Source organism: Phaethon aethereus (genome assembly GCF_964289735.1).
Source record: "Phaethon aethereus genome assembly, chromosome: Z".
Lineage (NCBI taxonomy): Eukaryota > Metazoa > Chordata > Aves > Phaethontiformes > Phaethontidae > Phaethon > Phaethon aethereus.
The window spans coordinates 41,955,661-41,982,398 of record NC_138577.1 but is presented as its reverse complement, the minus strand read 5'-3'; the positions used below and the strand labels follow the sequence as shown (position 1 = coordinate 41,982,398).

General features: G+C 43.7%; 1 protein-coding gene across 1 annotated transcript; it reads right to left on the bottom strand.

Annotated features, from left to right (window-relative positions):
- Positions 1–10,217: 10,217 nt before the first annotated feature.
- ZFAND5 (zinc finger AN1-type containing 5) lies at positions 10,218–21,401 on the bottom strand (the record flags this gene model as incomplete). The annotated part of the gene is made up of 5 exons (XM_082013214.1): positions 10,218–10,366; positions 10,615–10,740; positions 20,210–20,307; positions 20,714–20,825; positions 21,251–21,401. 5 exons carry the CDS (start codon positions 21,399–21,401, stop codon positions 10,218–10,220), a joined length of 636 nt encoding a protein of 211 aa, XP_081869340.1.
- Positions 21,402–26,738: the final 5,337 nt, after the last annotated feature.

Here is a 26,738-nt window from a genome sequence, read left to right as displayed (position 1 = left end):
CCCCCCCCGTCAGCAGGCTGGGGGTGCACAAGAAGTTGGAGGGGGACACAGCTGGAACTCCAACTGCCCAAAGGGATATTCCATACCATAAGACATCACGCTCAGCATATAAAGCTGGAGGAAGAAGAAGGAGGAGAGGAACGTTCAGAGTGATGGCTTTTGTTTTCCCAAGTAACAGTTATGTGTGACGGAGCCCTGCTTCCCTGGGGATGGCTGAACACCTGCCTGCCCATGGGGAGTGGTGAATGAATTCCTTGTTTTGCTTTGCTTGCATGCGTGGCTTTGGCTTCACCTATTAAACTGTCTTTACCTCAACCCACGAGTTTTCTCACTTTTACTCTTGCGATTCTCTCCCCCGTCCCGCCGCGGCGGGGAGCGAGCGAGCGACTGCGTGGGGCTCGGTCGCCGTCTGGGCCTGAACCACGACAGTTGTAAACGCACCGGTGGGAGGAAGAAAAAGGCCGAGTCACTGGAGGGAGAGCCTCGCCGTGGATGGGCTGGGGGTGGCACCACGGCGGGTACGGCCGGGGCTGCTGGAGGGGCGCGGGCAGCCCGCAGCGGGCTGTGAGGGGGAGGGCAGCTGGGGCGGCCGCTCGCGTGGGGGTGGCAGTGCCAGGGCTCCCCCCGCGGCGGGGACACCCTGCCAGGCTGACCCGGCCACCCTCCCTCTCCAGCAGATTTTGTGGAGGGCCGGGACCCACCCGGCCATCACGTTCGGACGTGTCGGCGGGGAGCTGGGGCACAGGGAAGACTGTGGTTAGCCACAGGTTATTTTAAGCTGAATCAGACTCCAGAGCTGGTTGTGTTCTCGCCCCTTTGTGGGCTGAGAACGGCTCTTTCCCTGTAAGTAGGAAATAAAAAAGCTATACACTGTGCTCGTGGCTGTAACCCTGCAGACACAAAAGGTTTTTAAAAAAGCAAAAGTGTGCGTCTGATTTCTGAGAAACACAAGGCTCTGCTTCCCTACACACAGCATTCGGACAACTCTGGTGGGAGAGCGAGGGGCAGGGATTTTCAGATCCAGCTCTCATCTAGAACAGAGCTGCGCATCAAACAAGGTGTGTTTGAACAACAGACTTTTCAAAAAACACAATGTCCAGGTTTGGGAAAACACAGGGGTTTTGCCTGTGTTTTGCCTGTACTCCACCTAACTAAATTGTATCTGGTTAAAAAAAATAAACAGAAGTCAGCAACTTAACTGATGCTAGTAAAACATGCCCTAAAAAAGGCACAGTTAGCAGAAAAAAAAGTGGAAGTTATCCTAATTGCTTAGGACTTGCAGTCAATAGTGATATTCTTGTGTCAGCTTTTTTAAAAATAGCCCTCTATTTGTAGCCCAAACCAGCATACTACTTATACTGAGAAGCAGGCTGTGCACGTACTAATTTTCTTTCTCCAGTACTAATAAGCTCTGCAAAGATATGTTCTTGGCATAACCTTTTACTGTGGTTAGTTAAAAAATAACACCCCCCTAGCAGCTTTTCAAATTCTGTGAACTGCTTTAAGAAAATCACGGACAGGTTTGCTTCAGGCTGTTAAAGTGCTAGCAGGAGGAGAGGGGGATGAAATGAAAGAGGAAAGCAAAGGCCAGCAGAAGCTGCTGCAGGAGTTAGTTAGGGAGTTAAGAGCATTTCTGAGATCCGAGAGCAGAAGTGTAACAGAGAAGGGTATTCTTGCCTACTGCTGCTTTTATTGTTTGGCGTGGGTGTGACACAGTTGTTTCCTGAGATGAAGTGCCAGCAATTGAAGAATTTTAATAGCCTGATGCAGGACGAAGCTTGGTGGTGGGTAGAATTTAGCCTCCACAGAAGCATACTGGAGTACACAGATGCTTTGGGGCAGTGTTTGCTGTAAGGTAAAAATAGGAACTGTTACCTCTAGGCTTCATCTGGTTTTGCCTGCTAGCACAACGTGACGGAGGAGTGGCTTGTGTAGTGCCTGCTCAGGCCCCACCAAAGGGCTCCTGCACCTCCCCTGGTCCTTCCTGCCCTCGGGGAGGGGGAGAAGCGGTTGCCACCCTAGAGCCTGGGGGGAAGCAGGGATGTGGCAGAAGCACCCTTGAAGAAGCAAGGAGAACTGGGTCTGGAATCTGGCACTGTCACTGCTGCTTTATGCAGCCAGAGGCAGTTTAGGACACGGATGATGTGCTACTCTTACTGCGAGATGGGTTTGGTCTTTACTTAGGGCATCCCCAGATGTTGTACCTGTGCTCCTTGCAGCATAACTCACCCACCTTCTCTCAGATCTGTGGTATTGGCCTTTAAAATGTGGCTTTTTATCTTGGATCACTTGGACAAAAACAAATCGGGGAGCAATTGCATATGTTAGGGCAGAGGGGGTGGAAGACTAGGGCTGTAGGAGTCAAGTAGCTGGTGGTAGTAGCCTGGCAGTATGGCTTAGCTGGAGCCAGGACCATAGGGCTGTGTCCTTGCTGACCCCTTTTGTGCTTTGTCCTCGCCTCTGTGCATTGGGGCCAGCAACCCTTACCCACCATTCATGAAGGGCTCTGGGAAACAAAGAGGAAGAGGCGTGTAAAAGTCCTAATGCTATTATTCACTGATACAACCTTTGGTCTCCATCAGCTATTTGCAGATGAGTGTTAAATGCCTTTATTTACTGAAGGCCAGTTGACACTGAGAAATGACTTGGTGCTGACCTGTGATTCACCCTCACCAGATGACAAACCGTTAAACACAACAACCTCTGCTTACGTGAAACACTGAGTAAATTAACTTGTACCTCGAGGCTATTTCCTAACATAATATGATTTCCGAACTCTGGCTTAGAAAATCTTGCTGAGGAGCCAGTGAACTATTCCCACTGTTGATCCTTTATTTCATTCCAGGTGCTTACATGCAAGAGACTAAATTACTAATATCAACAAAGATATCACCTTAAATCAAATGTAAACCCATTTCTGCAACCTGCAGGTTAAGGGCTTGGACTCAGCTAGCAAACCTTGAAGCCAGGATGTCAAATGCCAGCCTTTGCACCACTGCTACGTGCTTGAAGCTACCAGCCAATTTGTCTTGGCACTGAGACTGAAACTGCAATTCCTCAGCAGCCCATGCAAACCCATGTGTGGTGGTCTCACCTCTCCTGCCTGTTCCTGCCTCCTCCTTGCACTAAAACCAGTACTTGGTGAACTTTCCATGAGCTGTTGTGGTGACTGAACTAGAAGCAAAACGTCCAAATCTGTAGTCGTAAAAGGTCAGTCAGAAGGTGAGCTTCTAGGAGAAATACACAAATCTGTATTGATATCATCCATCAGATGAGTCCAGCATAGCAATCAAAGCAACCAGCTCAGTCTCCCTCTGAAGACTGTAACGAGTCTGAAAGGGATCAAGATTTTTCAAGGGTCATAAACCTACTTTCCCCTCATAAATCCCATGCTACTTAAAATACAACTAAGGAAAATCTACTTTAGCCTAATCCTGTTTAAACCTAGTCTGACCTGGTCTCCCAGAAGCATTATCAAAGTCAAATGGTCCTGTGCACAAACCATTTCACAGGCTCCCTTGGGAACTCAGGGCACATTCATCATGTGCCCAACTTCTTGCTGACCTAGTAAAGTAAACTTCAATCTAATCTACGGTAAAAATGCTGTCCACTCAAGGAAAAGCCTCATCAGCAAATGAGGCAGGTTGGGTGGGTTTTAAACGATATAGATATAAAAGTACACTATAGAAAAGAGTAGATAAACAGGAATGTGGAACAGTGATTTAAATTGATTTTCTTTTCCTCAGTTCTGTACTACGGTGTTGGTGATATTACAGGTGAAGACTCACAGTGGGACTTCATCCTGTCTTGCTGTATTGCAAAATCACCAATCAGGCAAAAATATTAGAGAGAGGCATTATAGGTGTCCAAAGATGAAAGGTCTGAGCTGCCCGGAGCATTTCTCCACCTGCATGTTTTCCATGCAGCAGCTCAGCAAACACCTGGTGCTTCTAACACCTCTCTCACAAAAGAGTACACCAACAAGCTGATAAACGTCACCACCAAAATGCTTTCAGAAAACAAAATACATTAACTACAGGTAAAGACCACTGCCAATGAAAGCTGAAAATAAAATCATCCAATAAAGAGAAATAAAAACACACATATCTAAATATGCCCAGCTAACCTTTAATGACACTTTTCAGATACTGGATAAAGGGACTGAGATATCTACGGTTGCAGCAGGAAAACGAAGCTGAAAGAAAAGTTCTGCTGTGAGCAGGGCCCCGTACTGAATCGTGGCTTCAGTTTATCCTCTAGGTCATGTTGCCTCCATTTATATCGATTTCATTATTGTATCATAAGAAGGAGCTATAGCAAGAACCTGGAAACAGATGACCGAGGAAGAGCAGGTTAAAAGCGACTTACTGTCAACGGGCTCACAGCCCTATCAAAACAACCTCCAAAACCTAAAAAAAACCCCAAAAAAGCATTTTAAAACTGTTGATTTTTCCCTAACAGCAAACCAAATAACGGTGAGGCTGGCTGGCTGTGGGTATTATGGATGAGAGTACAACCAATTCAGATGCAGCTGCATTTTGAAGTAGCTTAGCAAATGAAGTGGTGGACAGCTAAGGTGTCTTGAGTCCAGGTAGGTAAGTACATTCAGCTATTACGCAGTCAGTGACTCCAACTCTTTCCCTGGATTTAAACATTTTTCATAAGCATTGCAGCTTTGGTGGTTCATTTAGCAAACATGGCCCTGGTCTATCATGAAGGAAGGTTATCTTACGCTGATATTCCGGCTGGTCTTATATAGAGGTGGTCACTTTGTAACTACAGTATATGACATAGAAAACATCAGGCTTGTGTTCAGTTGAATCCTTTGAGATATGGAATGTTAACTGGAAGAAAAATGAAAGTTATGAAGGCACTTTATATTTTAGATATAAAATTCACCGATACATACAACCCCCTATACATACTAAAAATATACATATAAAAAAATTTTAAAAAGCAAACAAAATAAAGTAAGAATTTGCTCCACAATCACAGTAACATAATTGAGAAATGTTGTCACCTGTGTATGGATAAAAATTGTGTCACGCTGCAGTGGTAATCATTCAGCATTAGAGGCAACCCAACAGGCAGTCGGAAGGAGGAGGGGGGGCTCTGGAAATGCCTTTGCTTGGCACGGGCCATGGGTACCCTCACTGTGAAAAGCCTGCAGAGAGGGAGGCACTTCACCCCGCAACCCTTTCACGTGTCCATATGGTCAGTTAAGTGCAAGACTTTATGTGCCTTGGGTCAGGACTAACTACACAATATAGTCCACCCTGCAAGCTTGTACTCAGGTGCAAGAGTAGATATAATTACCCTATTTATTTTTTATTTTCTCTCCATAATAAATAAACCTCAGTTTGTGAGAACCAGGCTTTGGAATGCTACTTTGGAATAAATGCTGTGAGCTGGTTGTAGATACAAGGAGAAAAAAGCTAGGACTACAAGGAGGTTTAGTAAAGACAGAGATATCTTAGGGGTCTTGAGCCAAAGTAACATTGAGAAACCCAACTTCCAACATTGCTACAATGCTGGCCACAGTTTACAGGAGAGAAACACACACTGAAATGAAATTGGCATTAAAAAAAAATCTCTCATCTGCATCTTACCATCTACTACAAAAGGCAAGAGTGAGATACAGCTAATCATTTCAATAAAATACATTTTTTTTTTAACAGTACAGGTTTGTATATACACAAATGGGTTGCCATTGTAAGTGTTGATTCTTGCATTTATTTCAGTACTGCCACCTTTAGCAGTTTAACACCTCTGTTTTAATTTCCTTTTAAATCACTGGCTGCTGATACTCTGCTATTTTGCATCCCACATACCAAGACTTGCTTCTTCAGCTGAATTCAATTCTTTATACGAGTCAGAAATCTGACCCTTGGTTCAGTTTCGTTGTACTGATGTGCTCTTTCAAGCAGAAATGGTCTCTGTATTTTCTTCAGTCTAGCAGAAAAACCAACCCCAACCATGTTTCTTCTTTGGCCACCACTAAATTACTACTACAATGGGCAATTTAAAGGCTGAAGTACATCCTGCTGAAGTGTTCACAGTAGATTAAGGGGTAACTCAGGGCTGTGAAATGGCATTTAAAACTCTCTTCTGTTATTGACCTCAGTGTAGTGATAACTAATCCTCACTGCACTCACAGAGAGAACTGTGCTCCTGGACTATGTTTTAACATTTTCACAGGTAGTCACTCTCATTATTTTTCCAGCTCAGGTTTTCTAGCTGTTCCCCTCAGTTAACTGTTTGGGTTTGTCATTTATTAATGCTCATGGAATCCAGGTACTTTCAGGTATATCGCCAGAACCCTTTTTGTCTCCTGGATTGAGCACAGTCCATCGAATCTCCTGGGTGTTAAATTATGAAAAAGATCAAGGGAGTCACTGATAGGTCATTTGTGGGAAAACGCATTTTCATTGTTTGGCTGGCTGAGAAGCTAAGAAAACAAACATAAGGATCACACATCTATAGAGAGCAAAGTTCCTTTTCTTACTGAATCATTGCTACTTAACACACCTGGATACCTGAAACAAAACAATTTCCTTATTTGCTGCACATTTCCTCCTTCAAGCATATGCATCAGGTGATACTGTAGAGCTGTTTAGGAACACTGAGAAACTGACATGCATTTTGACTCATTATAGACACCAGACACGAGTCAAATCCTTACTAAGTATCCTTTGAGTGACTAAGAAACATGCCATTACAATAATGACCTTCCAAAACACATGGCAGAGTAGCTAGTTATCAGAAGTGTGTTTTCAAAGGGAAGTACGGAATGATAGTCAGGGCTTCTTGACCCCATGGCATCCTTATGCATCACAACCAACCAAATCATCTGGCAGCTCATCAGCCTTACAGAAAGAGGTTGGAAACACCACATGAAGTTTGTCATTATACTCCAAATTTCAGGTTCAACAGTAACAGCTGTCAGTAAATTTCCACAGAATCCTTGCACAGCTGTTAACACTAGCCAGACAAATATTTCACAGATTGAAGATCACCAAACAGCTTTTAGTCACATACCTATTTTCATTTACTCATTTGTTTGTATGTTCCTTTTCATTCCCTAACTAAAAAAAAAGTCCCCATCATCTGGTAAACTTGTTCGGGACAGAGGAAGACTCTTCCCAGAACAGTGTGTTTATGTGTAAGTTAAGAATATCTCAGTCCAACAGCCAAACATTAAATGACGATCAGTGTCATGTGAAATGATCACATTTCTTTCTTGGAAGATAGCTATACTATTCGTAGATGTTTGTCACTTTAAACTGAAAGAAGAAATGACAGCAGCTTTATGAATAGCCTGTGTTTAGACATTATAGAATACCTACTCTTTTTCTCAAAGCATTTTAATGCCACTGTATTAAAACTGAATGTGACTGGCAGTGCTGGTGGAAGTTAGCCATTTATGTTAAGAACACATACCAGTCTCCACGTCAGGTGACAGAGTAGGATCTGAAAGACTCTCCACCTACATTCTTACTCTTTGCCAAGGAAGATGTACCAGTGTTTGTACCCAAGTTTAAATACTCTGCCCCCCACCTTTGTCAATACCTGCTCTTTTAAATAACCTTCCCCTCCTTTCAGTGCTTACTGAGCCTCAACAGAATTAGGGCTTCTGAATGATTATAGACGCTATAGAAATTATTACTAGAGTACAGATTCATACCCCACTTGTGGGCAATTTACATCTGGTAAGTTCATGCTTTTACAGCACAATGAGGGATTTTTCATCCCATACCTTCCTCCACAGATCTACTGAGATCAATTATTTCAACACAACATTCCCAAGCACAGCCTTTGTTCAGGTGCAGAAGTGAAGCAGGTAGTGAGATTTAGAGTACCATTAATCATTAACTACCAGTATCACTACTATTACCTGTCCTAAAACACTCTAGCCCCAACAGTATCAAAACATTTTCCTTACATATGCAGTGAGAGTCTTCCCAGGTTCAAAAGTAAAAAAAAAGGCATTTAATGCTGCAGTGGAACAGCTGATTTTGCTTTAACACAAAAGGTAGCAAAATGATAATCGTGGAACTGCTTTAAAGCACCCAAACTAAGTCATAAAATTCATCCTGGAAAATAAAGTCAGAGGGCATGCCTGTGGTCCCTTATTGGAGGTAAATACAGTGGCTGTGTTAGTAACTTATCACATGAGCATCAGCTGACTGGTGGGATGCACATTATCCATTTCTGATAAACAATTTTTATGCATTATCCAGCAGTGAATATATCTTCCTCCAAGGCAAGATGTGCTCTATGCTCTGTCCTTCTCCTTGGGAAGGATAAATCGGGCATATATAACATCAGTATTTGGATGGTGTCCCTGACAGTAACTCCACCGGCACATCTGAGCAAAGATGTGGCCAGAATGGTGTAGTCTGTGTACTGGCTCTATGACAACAGATCCATTGGGAATTAAGTTCTGTAGGCAAAAGAAAAAGCCTTTGAAGTTAATTGCACATTGTTGTTTGCTGGCATTTTTGTCAGGCCATCAAGTAGTTACCTGTATTCTAACTGCTCATGCAAGTTATCTTAAAAGAAGTTGGTATATCCAAATATGAAATAAGGACATAGGCAGGCTTAAGCATTAAGATGACACCTATAAGAATTTAGGACTAATTTTACACCTCAACCTCTACAAGGTCACCAATAGGTTAGCAAGTTTAGCAATAACCAACACCAATAAACTATCACAAAAGCAACTATTTAATTCTGTACATGATTTTTATTATTTACATAATACAACATAGCATAGATGCTGTGTAGCACGATTATGTGTAATACATAAATATGAACTATCTGTACACATTTTCATTTCTAGTAACTCAGAATAACAAAGTGAGAAGCAAAAACCTGGTGCTTTTAATAATGAAGAAAAAATTGAGACTGAACAGTGCAATAGAAACAAGAAGGTCAGGAGCAGCTCCTTGTGTACATGTGAAACTATTTACAGATGAGAACAGGCATTAACCACAACACTAGTCTAAACTGTACTTGTATATATAAAAAAACCCACAGGTCTCATACATCACAAAAACCCCTTCCAGTATAACACAAAAGTGATATTACCAGACAAGCATCAGTGAAGTATACTGCCTTTTCTAGAGTTGTTATTGTACAATGCTGTAGATAATGCAGCCCATGCAATACACCCAAGAACACTACAGTCCCTACACCCAAGTACAATTGAAAGTGATAAAGCAGTCCTCCAAGAATGGTTCCAGCTATCACGTAAGTCTACAGCAGCCATGTTGGGTATGGTCTTCCATGCAGAATGGTGCAACTGTTACACTTAAGACTAGTAAAAATTAACTCCTAATGTCCTTTTGAACTGAGAACACACAGAACGTAAGTAGTATATGAATAAACTGCCCTAAGGCTTCAACTAAGACACATGTTGCCTGCTAGAGCTGCTGTGGTATGTCTAAAGATGCATGTAACTCTTCCGGTAAGCCAACATTACAATATTTTGTTACACAATGTTTTCAGCTACACAAAAATCAGACAACTCTGTTGAAGGCCAGTTCATAAGTTCCTAGCAGGACATTTCCTTTGGGAACCTATTTTCACAATTCTAAAGTTGACATAATAGTTTCCAAAACAGTTTACTTCTCATATGCATCTAATCTTTCAGTTTTTTTCAATGCAATTGGTAAGTGACTTAAATATGGCACCAACACATCTTACTGGGATGGTGGACCCCTCTACATAGCTTACATGGTGCTGGAAAACAATGGACTGTGGAAACTAAAATTAGAATGAGATTTTAAATGATAGAAGTAGACTGCCAATCTTTTTGATGCATCCTTCTCCAAAACAGACACAAAACACTAGCCAAAGATTATATACCTTACATATCTCAAAAGACAGATCTGCTGCAAACATGCAGATAGCATACATCTGTTTGGCACGTGTAAACTAGAGAGTCTGTCCTCAATGCATGTGTATTCCTGTGCAGGTTCGTGATCATCCAATTACATTCTGGGGAGGGCATATATATTTTCAAGGGCTGTATCTATCCAATTCTGCCTGTAACAAACACCCAAACATTCTGAAATATCCGTAAGACAGACAAGACTAGAAGTAAAACTTTGGAGAATAAAGGAAAATGGCCATGCACCTGCTCTTTCATGTTTTCCTAGATTATATTAAAAAGAAAACAATAAGTCAGACAGTCCCTTCACAAGCAGGTTAGTTTATATTCTCTGGATTTTTTCAGCCACCACAACTGGATTCTCTTTCCTGATTTTTGCTGCAGCTTCTGCTTTGTAATCATATGGGCAGTTATGCTTGTCAGAGTAACGGTGAAGTCCACAAAATAAGTTTCCACATCGGCAGTCAAATCCTGTACATAGAAAAAGCAGCAACATCACTAGGAAGCTTCATATTTAACTAAGTTAAGGGCTCAGTCACTACCATGGAGGTATGTTTTGTCTACTCTGACATATAGAATAGAGAAATGAACAGCTGTAATAAGTTGTTTGGATTCTGAAGAAGCGAGTTTAATGATACAGATATCTCATATCAATTTTAACCTAGCAAGAGGCAACTGATCATACAGATCTGTTCAAAATTGACAAAGTGTTCTCATACCTGTAAGGCCAACCTTCTTTCTGCACATGAAACATCTGTTTTTCTTTGGTTTGGGCAGTTCAGGAGCTCTCTCTTCACTCTGCGAAGCACTAGGCTGAGAAACTGATGGGCTTGGTTGAGTAACAACTGTTAAAGCAGACAAAGGAAATACAGGTTAAGTTTCCTTTTCTTGACTCCACTAGCCATTCATTAGCATGCATCTATTTCTTAAGGATTAATTCCCCCTACTAAGATACTGGTGTTTATTGTCTGAAGTACTACATAGACTAGTCTATGAAAATGTAAGTCAGGAATAGGAATTTTTAGGTACTCTGTTCTTCCTCTACACAACACAATCAGATCTTCCGCACAGTTTCACTAGCTAGAAAATATAAGGCACTTATTCATTACTCCTACACACATGTTAAAGGCTTGGAAAGCACACCAGAAGTTCCAGGTACACATTCAATATTTTAAAAATAATATGATCAATAACATTTAATCAAAAATAATATAGTCACAGCTGAAGTTGCTGAACAGAAGGGATACCTGTAGAGAATGTAACTAATAGGAACATATTTTAGAAACAGATGAAATTCAGTAATGTGTTACTATCATAGTACTGGGTTACTCTGGCACTACACTTGTGACATCAGATGCCTAAAACAGTTCATCAAGACAGCAGATAGCAAGCCACTGATTGTATGAGATCCAGAACAGAGCTACAAAACACACACAGTTCAAAAGAGCTCTCATGCTTGATATTTTCAGTAATTTAGTGAACCAAATACAGATGTACATTGAATTACTGAATTTCTGCACTGTATTCAGCTTTAGTGTTCAAGGAGGTATAGTCAAAATGACTCATTTTTCAATTGCCTCTGTCATGAACACTGTCAGACAAACTTTTTGTCACCTTTTACATAAGTTCTCTGAAGGATAAAAATCTGTCCTTTGGGGAACTTTTGCGAACCCGTTCATCTTGTTGAAAAAAGTATCTTTCCATCAAATGAACTTTTAAAAATATCGTCCTTACATCCAAACTGGAACAGGGGAAAGCTGAGAAAGGTGTGTTTGTACACAAATAACATCTGCTCCTGGTACTGCTGGAAGTGTTCAAAAAAATGTATGATGACACCTATTGTTTTAAAATAGAACAAACCACAAAATGCAGTCTGTACTCTTCATACTTCATGTTTTTTAAAATGGCATTTGCACTACCATATTCATAGGTATTCTAAAAACCAGCTCACCATTGCCACTAGCACCTAGAAAGCCTCACAATTCACTGTACAATATGACAGCCCCCAGTCAGGACTTCATAATCTGAACAAGATAACAAACTGTCAGAGGTAACAAGGAACCTCCAGTGCTGATCACCAAAAGATTCTGTGCAGTAAAATAATGGTGGCTAGTATTTTCATATACTTCACTTACACATTAGAGCAACAGTCCTAATGAACAACTAAAGCCATTTACTACCTTTATTTTTTGTCACCTTGCATAGATCTTTTCCTAAAGAATTTGGGAAATTCATTGTTAGTGCTCTTTTGCCAAGTCTGAAGGATAAGAAAAGCGTTACAGCACTAGTACTACAGTTGCTACTTTTTGGAGTAATTCATGCTGCTGATTTCGTTTTTTTTTTGAGAAAACAATTTGTCTTGATTATTAACATTTTCTAGATGAACAGGTATGTGTAAACCTGTTGGATACTATGCACCTTGGCTAACAGCCACCAGCTATGGCCTTAAAAGAGAGATGACCAAACACCTCCCAAAAAGCATGGTCAAACTCCTTTCATATTTGTTATATTGCTAATTTGTTTAAAAATCATATGCTAATCATAAGCCATGGCAGATAAAAACAGGAATCAGAAGTGCTCACACACTTTGCAATCTGGTGTACAGCTAGTCAGGGGGAAGCTTCATCTGCATCAGAACCACCTTATAAATATGAGCCCCAGGAACATGCATGCTGTTTCAATCAGATGCAAAAGAAAATGCAGAAGGAGGGGCAAATCAATGGTGACCTACATAATTAAAATCAATCACAACTGAGAAGAGCACTAAGAGAAAACGAAAACAAGAAACAGAGCAACATTTATCACTGCCTAACATGCCAACAAAGAAGCAACTTCCCAGGAATCAACAGGCCAAGGAGACAGCCAGTAGACCACTCTACCACAAAACAAAGATGCTGAGAGCAAATCCAAGGGAAAATGTTACCAACTACCACAGGCATACTTCCTTCTTTGCATGAAGCAACTGTGGCAACTGGCAGCCCAGGAACTGAAAAGTGATAAAGGTGTGCCTCTATACTTTCTTAGGATCATTTCCTGAAAGAGCTGTTGAACAGGATCCTTCCCCCACAACCAAAACATGTTGCAAGAAGGAAGAGCAGTACACAACTTGCAGTAACGGGCACTAAAAGGTCCCAAGACAAGATGGAACATAACACCCTAAATCCAAATTAAAATTTTCAATTTATTACTCTCCATGAATAAAGGATTCTCCTATTCTTCTACACCAGCAGAGTTAAGTCTGATGAGTTTTTATCATGTTAAACTTTTATAAATGTGCTTCTAAGTAATGGCTAGGACAGAGGCAAAGCTGCCCAGCCTAGTCCTTACTTAAAGCTCAGAACAGAAGTCCTTTCTCTTCAACCTGTGGTTCAAGTGAAAAATACTGTGAATTGTTCTGCTAAGACATCAGGAGCCAATATAAATGTCAGATACTATCCTGACAAGTGCTTGTCACAAAACGCTTCCTTCAGCACAGAAGCCAAATCCAGTCGGGCAAGTGCAATTCCAGTCCTCAATATACTGAGTTCACTTTATGCTAGAAATCAGTGTTAATCATCAGGCAAAGTGCTCTAAATGATTACTATATGTTCACCATGGAATGAATAGCTGAAAGTTGGAAAATGGTTGGTTACTGGTATCTGCAGACCTGCTTCCCCAGTAACAGTGTTCAGGTGAAGCAAACAACTAGAACAGGTTTTATCGCTTTCTAAGAGAGTTTCTGTTGGCATGTAACTCCCTCTATCACCTTGGTCATTTCCCTTCAACTTTTGGCTCAAGAGGTTAACTGATCAGGTTTACTTCAATTTTACCAGACCAGTTCTTCTATTACCAAGCACCAAAAAAAAAGACCAAAACCCAAAACTTAGGAGCAACAGATTTTCAGAACTGGGCAGGCCTTTATTAACTATTATTTTGGTCTGAAATGATCTGTCAGCCCTGTAAGATCCATTACCATCACACACAAGGAAGATTATCACCAATCTGCTAGGATAATAAAGATTAACATAACCCTAGTATGAGAGAGGTGCCTGAAAAAAACAAATACAGGCATTGCATCATGAATTTGGGAAAATTTCCTTCATGTGTAGTCTGAAAATAAGACGCATCTTTACAAAAAGGCATGTGGGACCAGCAAGGCTGCTGGTGACAGAAGTTAGCCACATGCCACAGCATGACAGCTGTTCAACCTATATGCAGAAAGGTCCTACAAACTGGAGAACAAAGTTCTTCTCAGAGCCCAAAGTATTAAGCCACAGTGACTATGTGGGACTGCCACTAAAAATTAAAAACAACTCCAAGAATGGGATTTTCAAAACTGACAGTAGTTTTCCTTATATAAATGAGTATGTCTGCTGCAAAAGACTGTCTACTGTAGCTGTTTTCACACTGAGATTTCATACCTGAAAGGAATGAATCCAATGTTTCAGTTGAACAAAACCTGATGAAAATAAAGCAGTATTACTTTTTAACCCTCCTCATACCAAAAAAGAAAAAGAGGTACTAAAGTAACACCAGGAAGTTTTTAGAAGCTTCTCTAACTAAACAAAAATTAACCAAAAGTAAGATCCTAGCAGCTTAAACTGCATGACTTTCACAGTACTGGTGTTGTCCCAAATACACGTTCTTCCACCCAGTGCTGAGTGAGCCAAAGCACACACAGAGTTGAGATATTTGCTTTTATTCCAAATCTGCACAGAGTTGGGTGCCAGGTGGTAGGGCCACAAAGATGCACAGCTCTGTTAATACACTGAAAAATTTATGCATTCTGAGCAAGAGTTATCAATATTTTTTGAAAGTTGCTCAGTCACCGTTATTCCCATTAGTTCCCACAAACCCATCTCCACTTAAAGTCACAGCATCCTTCTGTTTTACTGCACATGGTCAGTGAGGAAGGGGCTTCTTATATTAAGGGGCTTTCCCCACCTGAGGGTAGGTTTCTATTATGCCAGTTATATATTAATTAGATGTTAATGAGGATAGTTCACTCAAAGTTCAGTAGTTGCACTCCTTTTGTGGTTATCTTGTTCCTTCCCTCAAGGTTGAAGCCTTGTTAACTACTCAGACTAAACAATACCATCAGCTTCATACCTCACATACCTTCAAACACTAGTAAGTGGTAAACAAAGTGGAGCAAAACCTTGAAAGCATAAAAATAATTGGCGTAAACATTTTAACTTGATGGAGCTAATCCCCAACTCCCACCACAGAAGAACTGGAACAGTTAAAACAAGAGAGAAAAAAGGTAAAGTCAAAAGTCATCAGATATACATTAGACTGCACTTCTGCATTACCACAGCAGAAAACTACTACAGACTGTGCAATCCTTATATTGCATATTAACACAATGGACTTGTATACAAAACTTTAGTCTGAAAAAATGGACAGTACTTATTATGCTTCATCAAGCTTCCTGAGTGTGCCAACCCAGGTGCCCATAATGAAAGGCTGCAGAATAAACTTCCATCACATTTAATTTTATAGCAAAGAAAGGGAATAGAAGTGTTCTGCAGCATGCACATCTCCTACATGCTCAACTGACAGGCATATTGAATATCCATACTGTTATGTTAATACAATGTAAATATATCCCAGTTTCAGTATCAGACAGAAATATGGTTTCATTTGGTCACCATGAAGATGATGTCTGTGGTATGCTTCTGTTGCAACTGCCTACAGAGAACAACATAGTTAAAATGCTATAGCCATGTGTGAAAACAAGTGAGAATTAACAATGCACTCATTAGAACAAGATCTAAGGAGTATCACGTAGTTACCATCTTGAGCCTGCCTATCTCATAAGCTAGCTGTCTACTCAGCATCTTACAACATTACCTGCAACACACTGTACATATCACTGATAAAACACACTGGTCCTACCTACAATATAAGTTAAGGTTACCCATACATAACAGGGTCTCAACCTGAATGCAGGATAGTTGTAAAGTAACTCCAATCACACTGTCTTGGTAGAAAGCCAAGAGACAAGTGAGCTAACCACCATTGCCTGCTGTCTTCTGAAGCCGATTACTTCAGGAACAGAAAGAGTAAGCTACAACATGGATGGAATTATACAGTACATTAACAGTATTCGGGTATGTTTTTTAAATATGCAGTTTACACAAGACCATAATCAGTTCCACTTCCGTTCACTTTCTTTATAAGCAGTACTACTCTGCAGCTGTGGCTTCACAAGATGATAGCTAATAACACTACTCCCTAAAACAGAGCTATTATTGGGTTTAAAACACAACCCCTCAAAAAAGAAAACCCAAGCCTCTTATACACATGCCAATACTAATTACATCTGGAAACACTGACAGACCTGACTGGGAGGCTCCTCATTCAACAAGGTAATGACCTACAAAAGTGCAAGAAAATGCTAAAAGTATGCTGTAATTTGAAACATGATTGTTTGAACACTTTTTTTGTAACAGTTTATTTTTAGTGGTTACTATGTAAGACAATTCTTTCTTGTACAGATCTTTTATTTCCATTTGAATACCTGCTTAAAAACACACAAATTTTTTTTTTTAAGGAAAAGCTACACTATGCCTTACCAACTTAGTAGATATATTGTTCTAATAGTGTAACACAAAGAAAAGAAAGCAGTTTGCTAGGTTTGCATTTAATTCCTGCAACTCAGCACAGCAAAAAAGCAACTTTGAATCATATTTCTGGAATCCTTTGGTTACAGTCTGACTTTGGTCAAGACTGTATTAGAAATGAATCCTTAATAAGAAGTGTAAAAGCTTATCAAAATCTTATAAAAAGTATTTTGAAATACTGCCCACTTATGAATGAGTTTGGACATAAAGGCCTTTAGATTTCTGAATTACAAGCAGTCCAGACACACCTGCACTCAACACATGCCACTGTTCAATTAGAAAATTGCAATAAACCAGTAAGTTGAACTAAGAAATTAAAAGTTACAAGAAAACACAGCACATTAGACATATGAATTACAACCAGCTAGGTCAGTTACATCTATCATGCCTTTCTTCCTTCAAATGCTAAGATACAATTAATTGTCTTAGCATTGGATTGATTCTGAATCAGAATCCAGGTTGCAACCTCAACTTGTGGTTGGAAAGAAGTAAAAAAAAAAATCAAGAAAAATAAGGCTGTTAAGCTTCATTGTTTCATTTTTCTTAACTCCACCACCTTCAAGGCAGTTGCTTCAATTCCAACAGCAAACAAGTATAATTTTATGCTACAGGCTGCTAAAAAAAATAATCAGTTGACCAGATGTAATTCTATTTTTAACTTTATGACTTGTAAGGGAAATATCCAAAATTTCATTTGCTAGTAAAAATCTGGCAGAAAAGAATATGACTTCATACTGTGGAAGACATTAAAAGGAGAGCAGGCTACTTTGCTTGAAGGTTGCACTGTTTGTTCATGATCTGTTACTATCTGATAGATGGCTATGGAATATGGAATATGGAATATGGAATATGGAATATGGAATATGGAATATGGAATATGGAATATGGAATATGGAATAGCCACCTATGCTAGGGTCAGACTGTGCTTACAACTGGATTGGGTTTCCATTAGCAAATCCTTGACTGTGGCATTATCTTACACCTCATAGAAAGTATTAGCTTTGTGAGATGTAAATTGTTTACCATTGTTCCAGTTACTCCTTGAGAGGAAAGACCAACACATAGTGGATATTGCTGAAAAAAGGAAGAGAAGAAAAATGCAACTAGTCCAGACATGACAGGGATTTTTATTAAAAGTCTAGGCCAGTTTCTCTTGCCTGCTAGACAGAGATCAGTGTACCACTGAACACAGCCAACACTTGATGTCCAACAAACCCTAAGAATAGTATATAAGGACACTATCCTATGCTGTCTACAACCTGTGCCCAAATGTAACACTTAAAAGGGAACTCATATGTTACAGCAGCTGAGGCCATCTCACAAATTTACAGGTATGTAGTCAGGAAGGCAGTTTTGTTCCACAAGTTTCTTCCAGATACATTTAAGTTCTCTGGGAGTTTTTTTTCAGTGATTTCTACACAAGCTTGTGATAACTTGTACTGGTTTCAACCTGCAAGATTATTTACAGCAATACATAAGCATCTTGAGCCATTTTGGAATTTTTCCCTATTCTAACCAATAGTGCTGTGTGACACTACCTGTCACTCAGTTGACTCACAGCACCTGAAAAACAGGTAATACATCAGGAATTAATGAAGACTGTCCTTTACACCTGGCAAAATGAGAAATTCCTACTGGCACTCTAATATTAAACAGTAAAGTCAGGTATTACTTCACCACTGCTACGATTTTATATATTCCTCTTTCCTCCTTTCCACGTTTCACGTAAGAATTCATAACAAGGCAAGATGGATTTAGAAGTACTGTAGCAAAGTCTAAACTATTTCTCAGTTACATACAGAAAGCCTCTTCAGGTGACATCAGTTATGGGAAGTTAACACTTGCAAAAATCTCCTCAGTCTATACATAATGAAAAACCTAATACATTGTGTAACTGTACTTCAGTTCATGCCAGATTCTTGACTTAGCATGACTTATTGCAAACAGCAAAATCCTCTGCACAAATACTGAGCAAAGAGATATTAGGTGTTAGAGCAGCCGTGGCTGGCAAAGATGTATCTAGATAAAAATGGCTTCTATACAGTGCTGAGTAGCATCTTCTGCTATTTACACCTCACTGACTTCAGAACTGAAAAAATGAATTTTATCTTCAGCTTGAGTGAACAGACTTTCTACTAAACATCAGCTTTTAGTGTTTCAGAACTGTTAGATTAAATAAAAAAGTGTGGATATGTACAAATATCTACAAGTGTGTTAAGATAACCATCTGAACAAACCGGTACCAATTCGATCACTCACTAGCTGCACTAGCTGCCCCTTCCTGCCTCTCTCCATTTTAAAGTTTAACTACTGCAGCTACAACCTTCCAATACAAGAATAAAACTTTTAAATTGAAAAATCACACCCAGCAATTAAGGCTGCAGAACAATGCTTCGGTTATATCTGATTACTCTATTTCAAGAACCCCAAATAGCTTTTGTTAGTATTTAAACCATGTATTCCCACCCCACCACAGCATCACTCCTCAGAAGTGCTCCCTCAGTAAGTTTGCAGATGACACCAAGTTGGGAAGCAGTGCTGATCTGCTCAAGGGCAGGAAGGCTCTGCAGAGGGATCTGGACAGGCTGGGTTGATTGGCTGAGATCTACTGTATGACGTTCAACGAGGACAAGTGCTGGGTCCGGCACCTGGGTCACAACAACCCCATGCAATGCTACAGGCTTGGTGAGGAGTAGTTGGAGTGGCCCGGTGGAAAAGGACCTCGGGGTGCTGGTCGACAGCCAGCTGCATGAGCCAGCAGTGTGCCCAGGTGGTTAACAGCATCCTGGCCTGTATCAGCAATAGTGTGGCCAGCAGGAGTAAGGAAGTGATTGTACCCCTGAACTCGGCACTGGTGAGGCCGCATCTCAAATGTTGTGTTCAGTTTTCGCCATCTCGCTACAAGAGGGACACTGAGTTGCTGGAGCATGTCTAGGGAAGGGCAAGGAAGCTGGTGAGGGGTCTGGAGAACAAGGCTTATAAGGAGCATCTCAAGGAACTGGGGTTGTTCAGTCTGGAGAAGAGGAGGCTGAGGTGAGACCTTATCACTCTCTACAAATACCTGAAAGGGAGTTGTGGTGAGGTGGGTGTTGGTATCTCCTCCCAAGTAACTAGTGATAGGACAAGAGGAAATGGCCTCAATTTGCGCCAGGGTAGGTTTAGACTAGATTATTAGGAAAAATTTCTTTGCGGAGAGAGTGGTCAAGCATTGGAACTGGCTGCCCAGGGAGTTGGTGGAGTCACCATCACTGGAAGTATTCAAAAAACATGTAGACATGGCACTTGGGGACGTGGTTTAGTGGGCATGATGGTGTTGGGTTGACGGTTGGACTTGATGATCTTAAAGGTCTTTTCCAATCTTAATGATTCTGTGACTCAGAGTCAGCTGGAATTGTACTGCTAAGTAATACACAGAAATCTCAACACTGACTTCAAAACTGAACACCTTGCTCAAATGCAATTGTACTGTGCCTTAATTTTTTTTAAGTTTTTGAGCCAAAATCACCCTCACACACATCAATTTTTTAGAACATTGAACATGCATCTCAAACTCTACTGTGGCACTAGTCCTTTTTCTTGATTCCAACGAGAGGTTACTCAAAAAGCATCCTAAACAATCATCTTAACAGTTCCTCTCAATCATCACCACAACAGGAGATGTCTACTTAGAAAGTCACCAATTGTACCCAGAGTTACTTTGCAAACATACCTGGCTCAGTCTCTGTTTTCGGTGTTACTTTTTCCTCTCTTGAAATGCTCATTTCTGTCATTTGCTGCGTTACAGGCAAAGAGGTAACAGGCACATTTCTGTTTAAGTACAGTGAAACACATAATTTACATTAGTTTTGCATTCATAATAAAAGCTTAAACTGTCCAGACCCAGTAATACAAATTGAACAAAACCTGTTCAATTACTACTGATACACGTTCCTGATCTCTGCGTCTACTATCTTCAAAACCCATTTTTTACTCTATTTTAGTTTCCCTAGAAGAAACCAGGCAAATATTTCTCCAGATAAATAAAAAGCATATTTTAAATGGAGGAGTCCAACACCAAATATTTTAATCAGTTCTCATTTAAATAGATTCAGAAAGCACTGCCAAGTAGACTATCCCTTTTTCCTCTGCAGAAACTCACTGCAATTGCTGTAGGCCTTCAACTTGCTGCACACTCACAGCTCATTCAAACCTCAAAGTAATACCTTCATCTTACCTTGATTTTTCAGATGTGCTGCCAGCAGCACCTTCACAGTTGTTTAAGCTGGTGTCTGATCTCTGTACAGATGCAGAGTCTGAGGTAGGGCTGTTTGAACCACTGGCTGTTCCTATGTAACAAGAATTTGACAATTAGTTTTCTACAATTTGTGAATAACATGTTAGACAAATAGGCTTGTATGCAGTTATGAACTCTCTGCATACAATCTTCTCTGCTGCTGCATATTACCTCTTAAAGACATGCTACGCTGCTAACAACCAAAATACAGAGACTGTATAAGAATATGGTAACAGAGGAGGCTAAGTGGGAAAAAACAAGTTATGGTTGAATGCCAAGTGGACCAGAACACATTACAGATAAAAACACATTTCTGTGTACTGTGACTTAAAGTAGTATTCTCTTTGATAGTCACTGTTTTAATGCACACCTCTCCAAAGTTCTCCTGAAAAATATTCTGGGATTCCTTGTCATCTTCTGTATATTATATTTTAAAAAAAAAGTAAAAACACCCCTACAAGACCTACACACCCTTACCCATTGGGCTGATTCTATCACTATTCTGCTGTCGCTGAAGATGCTCTTTGTAGCAAACGGAACACATCCCATTTGTCCTGGGGTTTCCATAAAATCCACATCCTGTACTACACAGCATAGGCCCTGGGGTCTGGTTTGTCTCCTGAGTCATCTCGATGCTGTAAATAAAACCAAGAACTGCATTAGGAGCTGGCATGTCACCAAAAGCAATTACAGGGTTATAGAATTAAAGTATGTCTGCTCACCCTGCCCCCCAAACTGATATCAGCATTCTTAAAGAGGGTTATATGGATGTTAATATACCATTCAATACTGCAACTGTATTGTCAAGTAACATCGTTATGAACCTTTAAGAGAAGAAAAACTGTCATCATACTAATAGTGAGTCATAATGTACTTGTTGAGCACTGAGCTGTGCATGCAGGTTATGACCAAATTCAATCTGACAGCCAAAAAAGCCCTTTATTACCAACCTCTGAGCACTAACAGGGATATGCAGAGTATACAAGACCACGTTCACATCTACTAAACAGTTCTGGCAAATAACAGCTTATTTCCGCCCCCAACTCCAGCAGAAAAGCCCCACTTTCAGTAGTGTTGTTCTTGCATCATTTTGATGCTAATTCCACTATTAGGAGTTCCCACTCTCACAATACATTTGTCAAAGAGAACAATAAAAATCCCTGAAGTATTGGCAGCAGCCATTTCAAGTCTATGTTCTTACCTTTAGGAGTGTCCAGAACACCACTCAAATCGATTATGAAACCTGATATGGAGTACTAACTGGCAACAACATGTTTAAAACGGGCCCTTCAACTGAGAATCTAAAGAGTGTTTCTGAAGTAAGTTTAGACCAGGTTTTACTCTCCCAAGAGAAATAACATTAACAACTGCAAACTGTTGAATGTGTTCTATTATATAGCCTACAGATTAAAAAAAGAGCCAGTTAAATCTGTTGTCTTAATATACAGCAAGACTTCTGAGCCTGCCAGAGGCAGACAATGCTAACTCTCTGCCAGGAACTACAGAAGTTAGGAATAAAAATACTTCACCTTCACTGCTGGTTAACCTCTGCAAAGCAAGGTTAGTAGAAAAACTGAACAGCAACCAAATCCTTGATCCCCAAGGGCAATAAAACTGGAACACAGTAATCAAGCAATCTGCTACAAATTGAGGACACGTAAGAATATTGCACTTGTCCTCGCAAAGTTTAGATTTAGTAGCTACAAGCATTGTACATAGCACCTGGAGACATTTTAGTATCATCTCTAGATTGCTGTCCCCCTATTCAGGAACAGAGTAAGAGATTTGACTGCTGTCAGAGTCACAAGCTCATGCTTGTGAGAAGTCAAAACATCAACAGCCAATTCATTACAGTGTACAGAGAAATACTTCTTTTAATTAAGAAATCCCGCACTGCAAGTAGTAAACTTATGTTCCACTACTATGACAACCACAACTGACAGCTGCCTTTGTCCAGTTAAACTAGATTCCTGGGATCAAAGTAAACAGAACAGGAGAAAGTAAACAAGCAAAATTCACCTGCTTGCCTGCTGATGGTCACAGGACCTCATTTTCCACGTGTAAATAGTTGCATTATTTGTCTTTATAATACCTTCACAGTATAAATAGTTTTCTTTCAAGACTGCAAAACATCTTCACACTTACTCTGATACAGTTTTACAGCCAGTCAAGGGAGACAGAAGAAACCATGACCCACCTAAAGAAACCTAAAAAATTATCTTGTCATCTATATTGTAGGCCTGTGTCTACACAATAGAGACCGTACTTCTGCCCTTTTATTGAGCAGGTAAGCTCGAAGGGCTATCGAACACGCTGCCACCACCGACCTCAACTGCCTTGCTCCACTTCCAAATCAGCGTGACGTGAACACGTTTCACCGCTTACTAAACCCAGCTTTAGGTGCTAATTGCTGGTATTCACCTACTACAAACCAGAGCCTCCGCAGCGCCCCTGTCAGCACACGCTCCCACCGCCCGAAACGCACGCCTCTAACCGAAAGGTCAAACCGTTGTTACCCGACCCTCGGGCAGCCGCGTTTTTCCAGGCCCGGGAAGGTGCCCCCCGGGCATCACCCGTGCTTCTGCTAGAGGCGCCTACCGCCGGCCGGCCGCCACGCCCTCACCCCGGCTGACCCGGCTGCTGCAGCTTTACCCCCCGCGGCGTCCCGCTGAACACGCGCCGTTACCAGGCTCGGTCCTGCTTCCCGGCGGAGCAGCAGGCCCTCCGGCCCCGGTAGCCGCGGCGGGTCACGTGGGCGAGGGCCTGCGCTTCCGCCTGTCAGAGGGCTGCGGCGGGAGGGGCCGGCGCGCTCCACCGCCTCCGCCCGCAGGCCGCCGCCTTCCTGCGCGACCCGCCAAACCCGGCGGCAAAACGCGACTACCCCTTCCTTCCGGAGGGGTCTGTGGGGCGGCGGACAGCGGAGCGTGCGGATGCTGAAATTCAATTCAGAAAATGCAGCATCACCAGCCCGCGGTCTCCCAACAGCCATTTTCCGCCGTTCCCGCGGTGGAGGGCTGGGTGTGATCGGGGGCCAGGCGGGCGACCACCGCTTCACCGATGCGCCCCACAACCTTGAGGGTGGGTGTGGTTGAACCCAACTATTCCCCCTGAGGCGACAGGCAAAAAAAAGAAAAAGGTCTTGTTCTACGACCAACAGAAGCAGGGCCTTAACCTCAGGGATGCCTCTGCTTGGCCCCGCGGCCTCCCCACGCGAGCAGGAGCCTTTTCACTCGGGGGGTTGTTAACTCCGACAGCAATTCACGCCTCTCACCCTCCCCGTTACCGGCAGAACCCAGAGGGCCGCGCAAACCTCTTCAGCGGCCCAGACCGCCCAGCCGAGCCGCCCTCCCGCCCCCCAGGCGGCGGCTGGGTAGCCCCCGTCGCGGCGGGCATAGCCCGGCTCCCTCCCGCCGGGCGAGCCCACGTTTTAGCTGAACGACGGAAATAAAGCCAGCAACGTGCACCGAAATCAGCCATAAAGCCTGGCAACTGCGTCCACGATGGGCATGCTGACCCAAATACTTATTTGCTTCAACGTCCTCCTCTCGAAGAGGGGCCACACTCAAACAAGAGAAACACAGAAACAAAACAAAAGGCGGGTGGGTGTGTGTGTGTGTGTGTGTGACCGAGGCTGCTCGGGACGCTTGCACCCGCACGGCCGCGCTCGGGGAAGGGGACGGAGGGGTCGATACGGAGGAGGCGGGCCGACACTGGGCGCTTCCTCGGGAGGGTGAAGCGCAGCTGGGTGCGCCAGACAAAAGCGGAGCCACTGCCAAGCGCCCGCAGCGCGGTCCGTCTTAACTACCCCCCGCCCTCCCCCGCCGAGGACACCGATCACAAAAGACCCGGAGGCTGCCGGGCCGAGGAGCGGGTGTCCAGCCGGGGCAGCGGGCCGGGCCGCTCCCCGCAAACCCCTGAGTCACGCCCGGCCCGGCCGCCACCAGGCCCCGTGCCGCTACCGGCCCCCACGGCCCCGCTGCCCGCGGCCACTGAAACCTCACTGTCTCGCCGCCAGCGCTGCCCTGCACCGGTCCACGGCCTCCAGCCGCGCCGAGGTCCGGGCGGGTGGAGGCCGCCGGGAGCGGCGGAGGGGCCGCCCGCGGAGGGGCCCGGGCACCCCCCGCCACCGCGAGGGTCCTGGGGAGCCGAACTCAGCGCAGCTCGCCGCGCCCCCACATACCTGTTCCCAGCGGGGGGCGGAAACCCCGCGGCGGGCGTCGAAGAAGGCGCTGCGGGTGGCTCCGGGCAGCTGCCGGGAGAGCGGGGAGCGGGAGAGCGGAGCTGAAGGCACCGCCACGACCGTTTCCCTCCTTTGTTCCCGCTGCAGCGGCGGCCGCGGCGGCGGCGCGAGGCGAGACGCGCCGTGCGCGATGGGCGGGCAGCGGGAAGGCACGAGCGGGAGGGAGGCGGGGAGGGGGAAGAAGAGGAGGACGGGGGAGCCGCGCCCACCCGCCGGCTCCGCCTCCGCCTCCGCCTCCCCCCGGCCGCCTCAGGCCGTCGGGGCATGCGTGCTGCCGCCCAGGGGCGGGGAGCAGCTGCGGGGGGTCGGGAGGAAGGCGCGCGCCGCCTCCCCGTGGTGCCGCCGCCGCCCGCGGGGGCGGGGCAGGACGCCGTTCCCGGCGGCGTCACAGAGCTGCCCCTGCCCGGGAAGGAGGGCGGGAGGGAGCCGTGCGCAGAGCGGCCGCTCAGCGCGGCCCGGGGGCGTGGCCGTGGCCGCGGAGGGGACGGCCGGTGGCCCTGGCGTGCGTGGGCGGGCTGGGTTTCCCACGGGCGGAGCGGCAGCGCACCGTTCGGTTGCCAGCTCCGCCCCCCCGGGCCGCGCGGGGCGCCCAGGCGTCGGCATGCTGCGGCCCGGGGTCGCGTCGGGGCGCTTGCCTCGGCCTCTGAACCTGCTCAGTGTCCGCTCCCTGGCTGGGTCCCGCGGCCCTTGTCTGCTTGCGATTTCTCGCGCGTGAAGCCGCGCTGATGGTACGGCACATAAGCACGGGGCAACTTTTGAGGGGCTGTCAGACCCCACGAGTGGGCTGTGGTGACAGGGCAGCTTAGGAGGAGGGCGTGTCCGCCTGCTGGGTGGTGGTTTCCTTCTGCTAGATGACGGGGCAGGGGAGGCGGTCCTGCTTGCTGTGAGCGGTGCCGATTTAAAGTTCGTGATTTTCCGTGTTTGTAGAACCTGCTCTGCTGAGAGCGAAACCACCTCTGCGGCACGCGAAGGTGTCTGCTGGAAACGCCTGCGTTCCAGGCCACGGAGGCAGGCTGTTCCCGCTCGTGCCCTGGCCTGTGCGGGGTTTTCCCGAGCTTCTCAGAAGCCCAGGCATCTTCTGACGGAACACTGACATTTTGAGGGCTTCCTACTGGCTATTGCTGTCACAGTGCAGAAGCGCAGGGAGGACTTGAAGACCGTGCCTTGGTTTTCATTCAGGTTTGCAAATCTGTGGGCCACTGAACCTGGAGATGAAGTATTTCTGTACTTCTGCGTGCCCAAACTGTGTTTCGAAGATGGTATAGGTACATTAAACAGACTCCATGTCTATTGGATGTTGATGAAGCTATTATTATTCAGAGAATGTGGCACTGACCTAGGTGGGTAGGAGAGAAGGAAAGATTGCATTGCTGTGGAGAGAAGGAATTAGGTCACGCAAGCCTGGGTAGCATGGGAAGAGAAAGAAACCAAACGAAAGAGAATAAAGCATGTTATTTTAGACTTCCTGATCACTCCGAGAGCAACACAGGGTACCAGATGGCTTCAAAACACTGTTAGTATGTATAGGATGATGATTACTTGCTTTATCATGGTAAAGTAAGGGCATTTTTTTTTTTTTAAAGGCAGTGTTCCTGGGAAGTGGAAAATAGATGGATTCATACCAGCGTGATATATTTTTCTTGAGGTTAGAATATCTTTAGCTCTAAAATTTAAATACACTTTAGATAAGTGTTCTGAGTAATTCAACTTTTCTTAAACACAGTT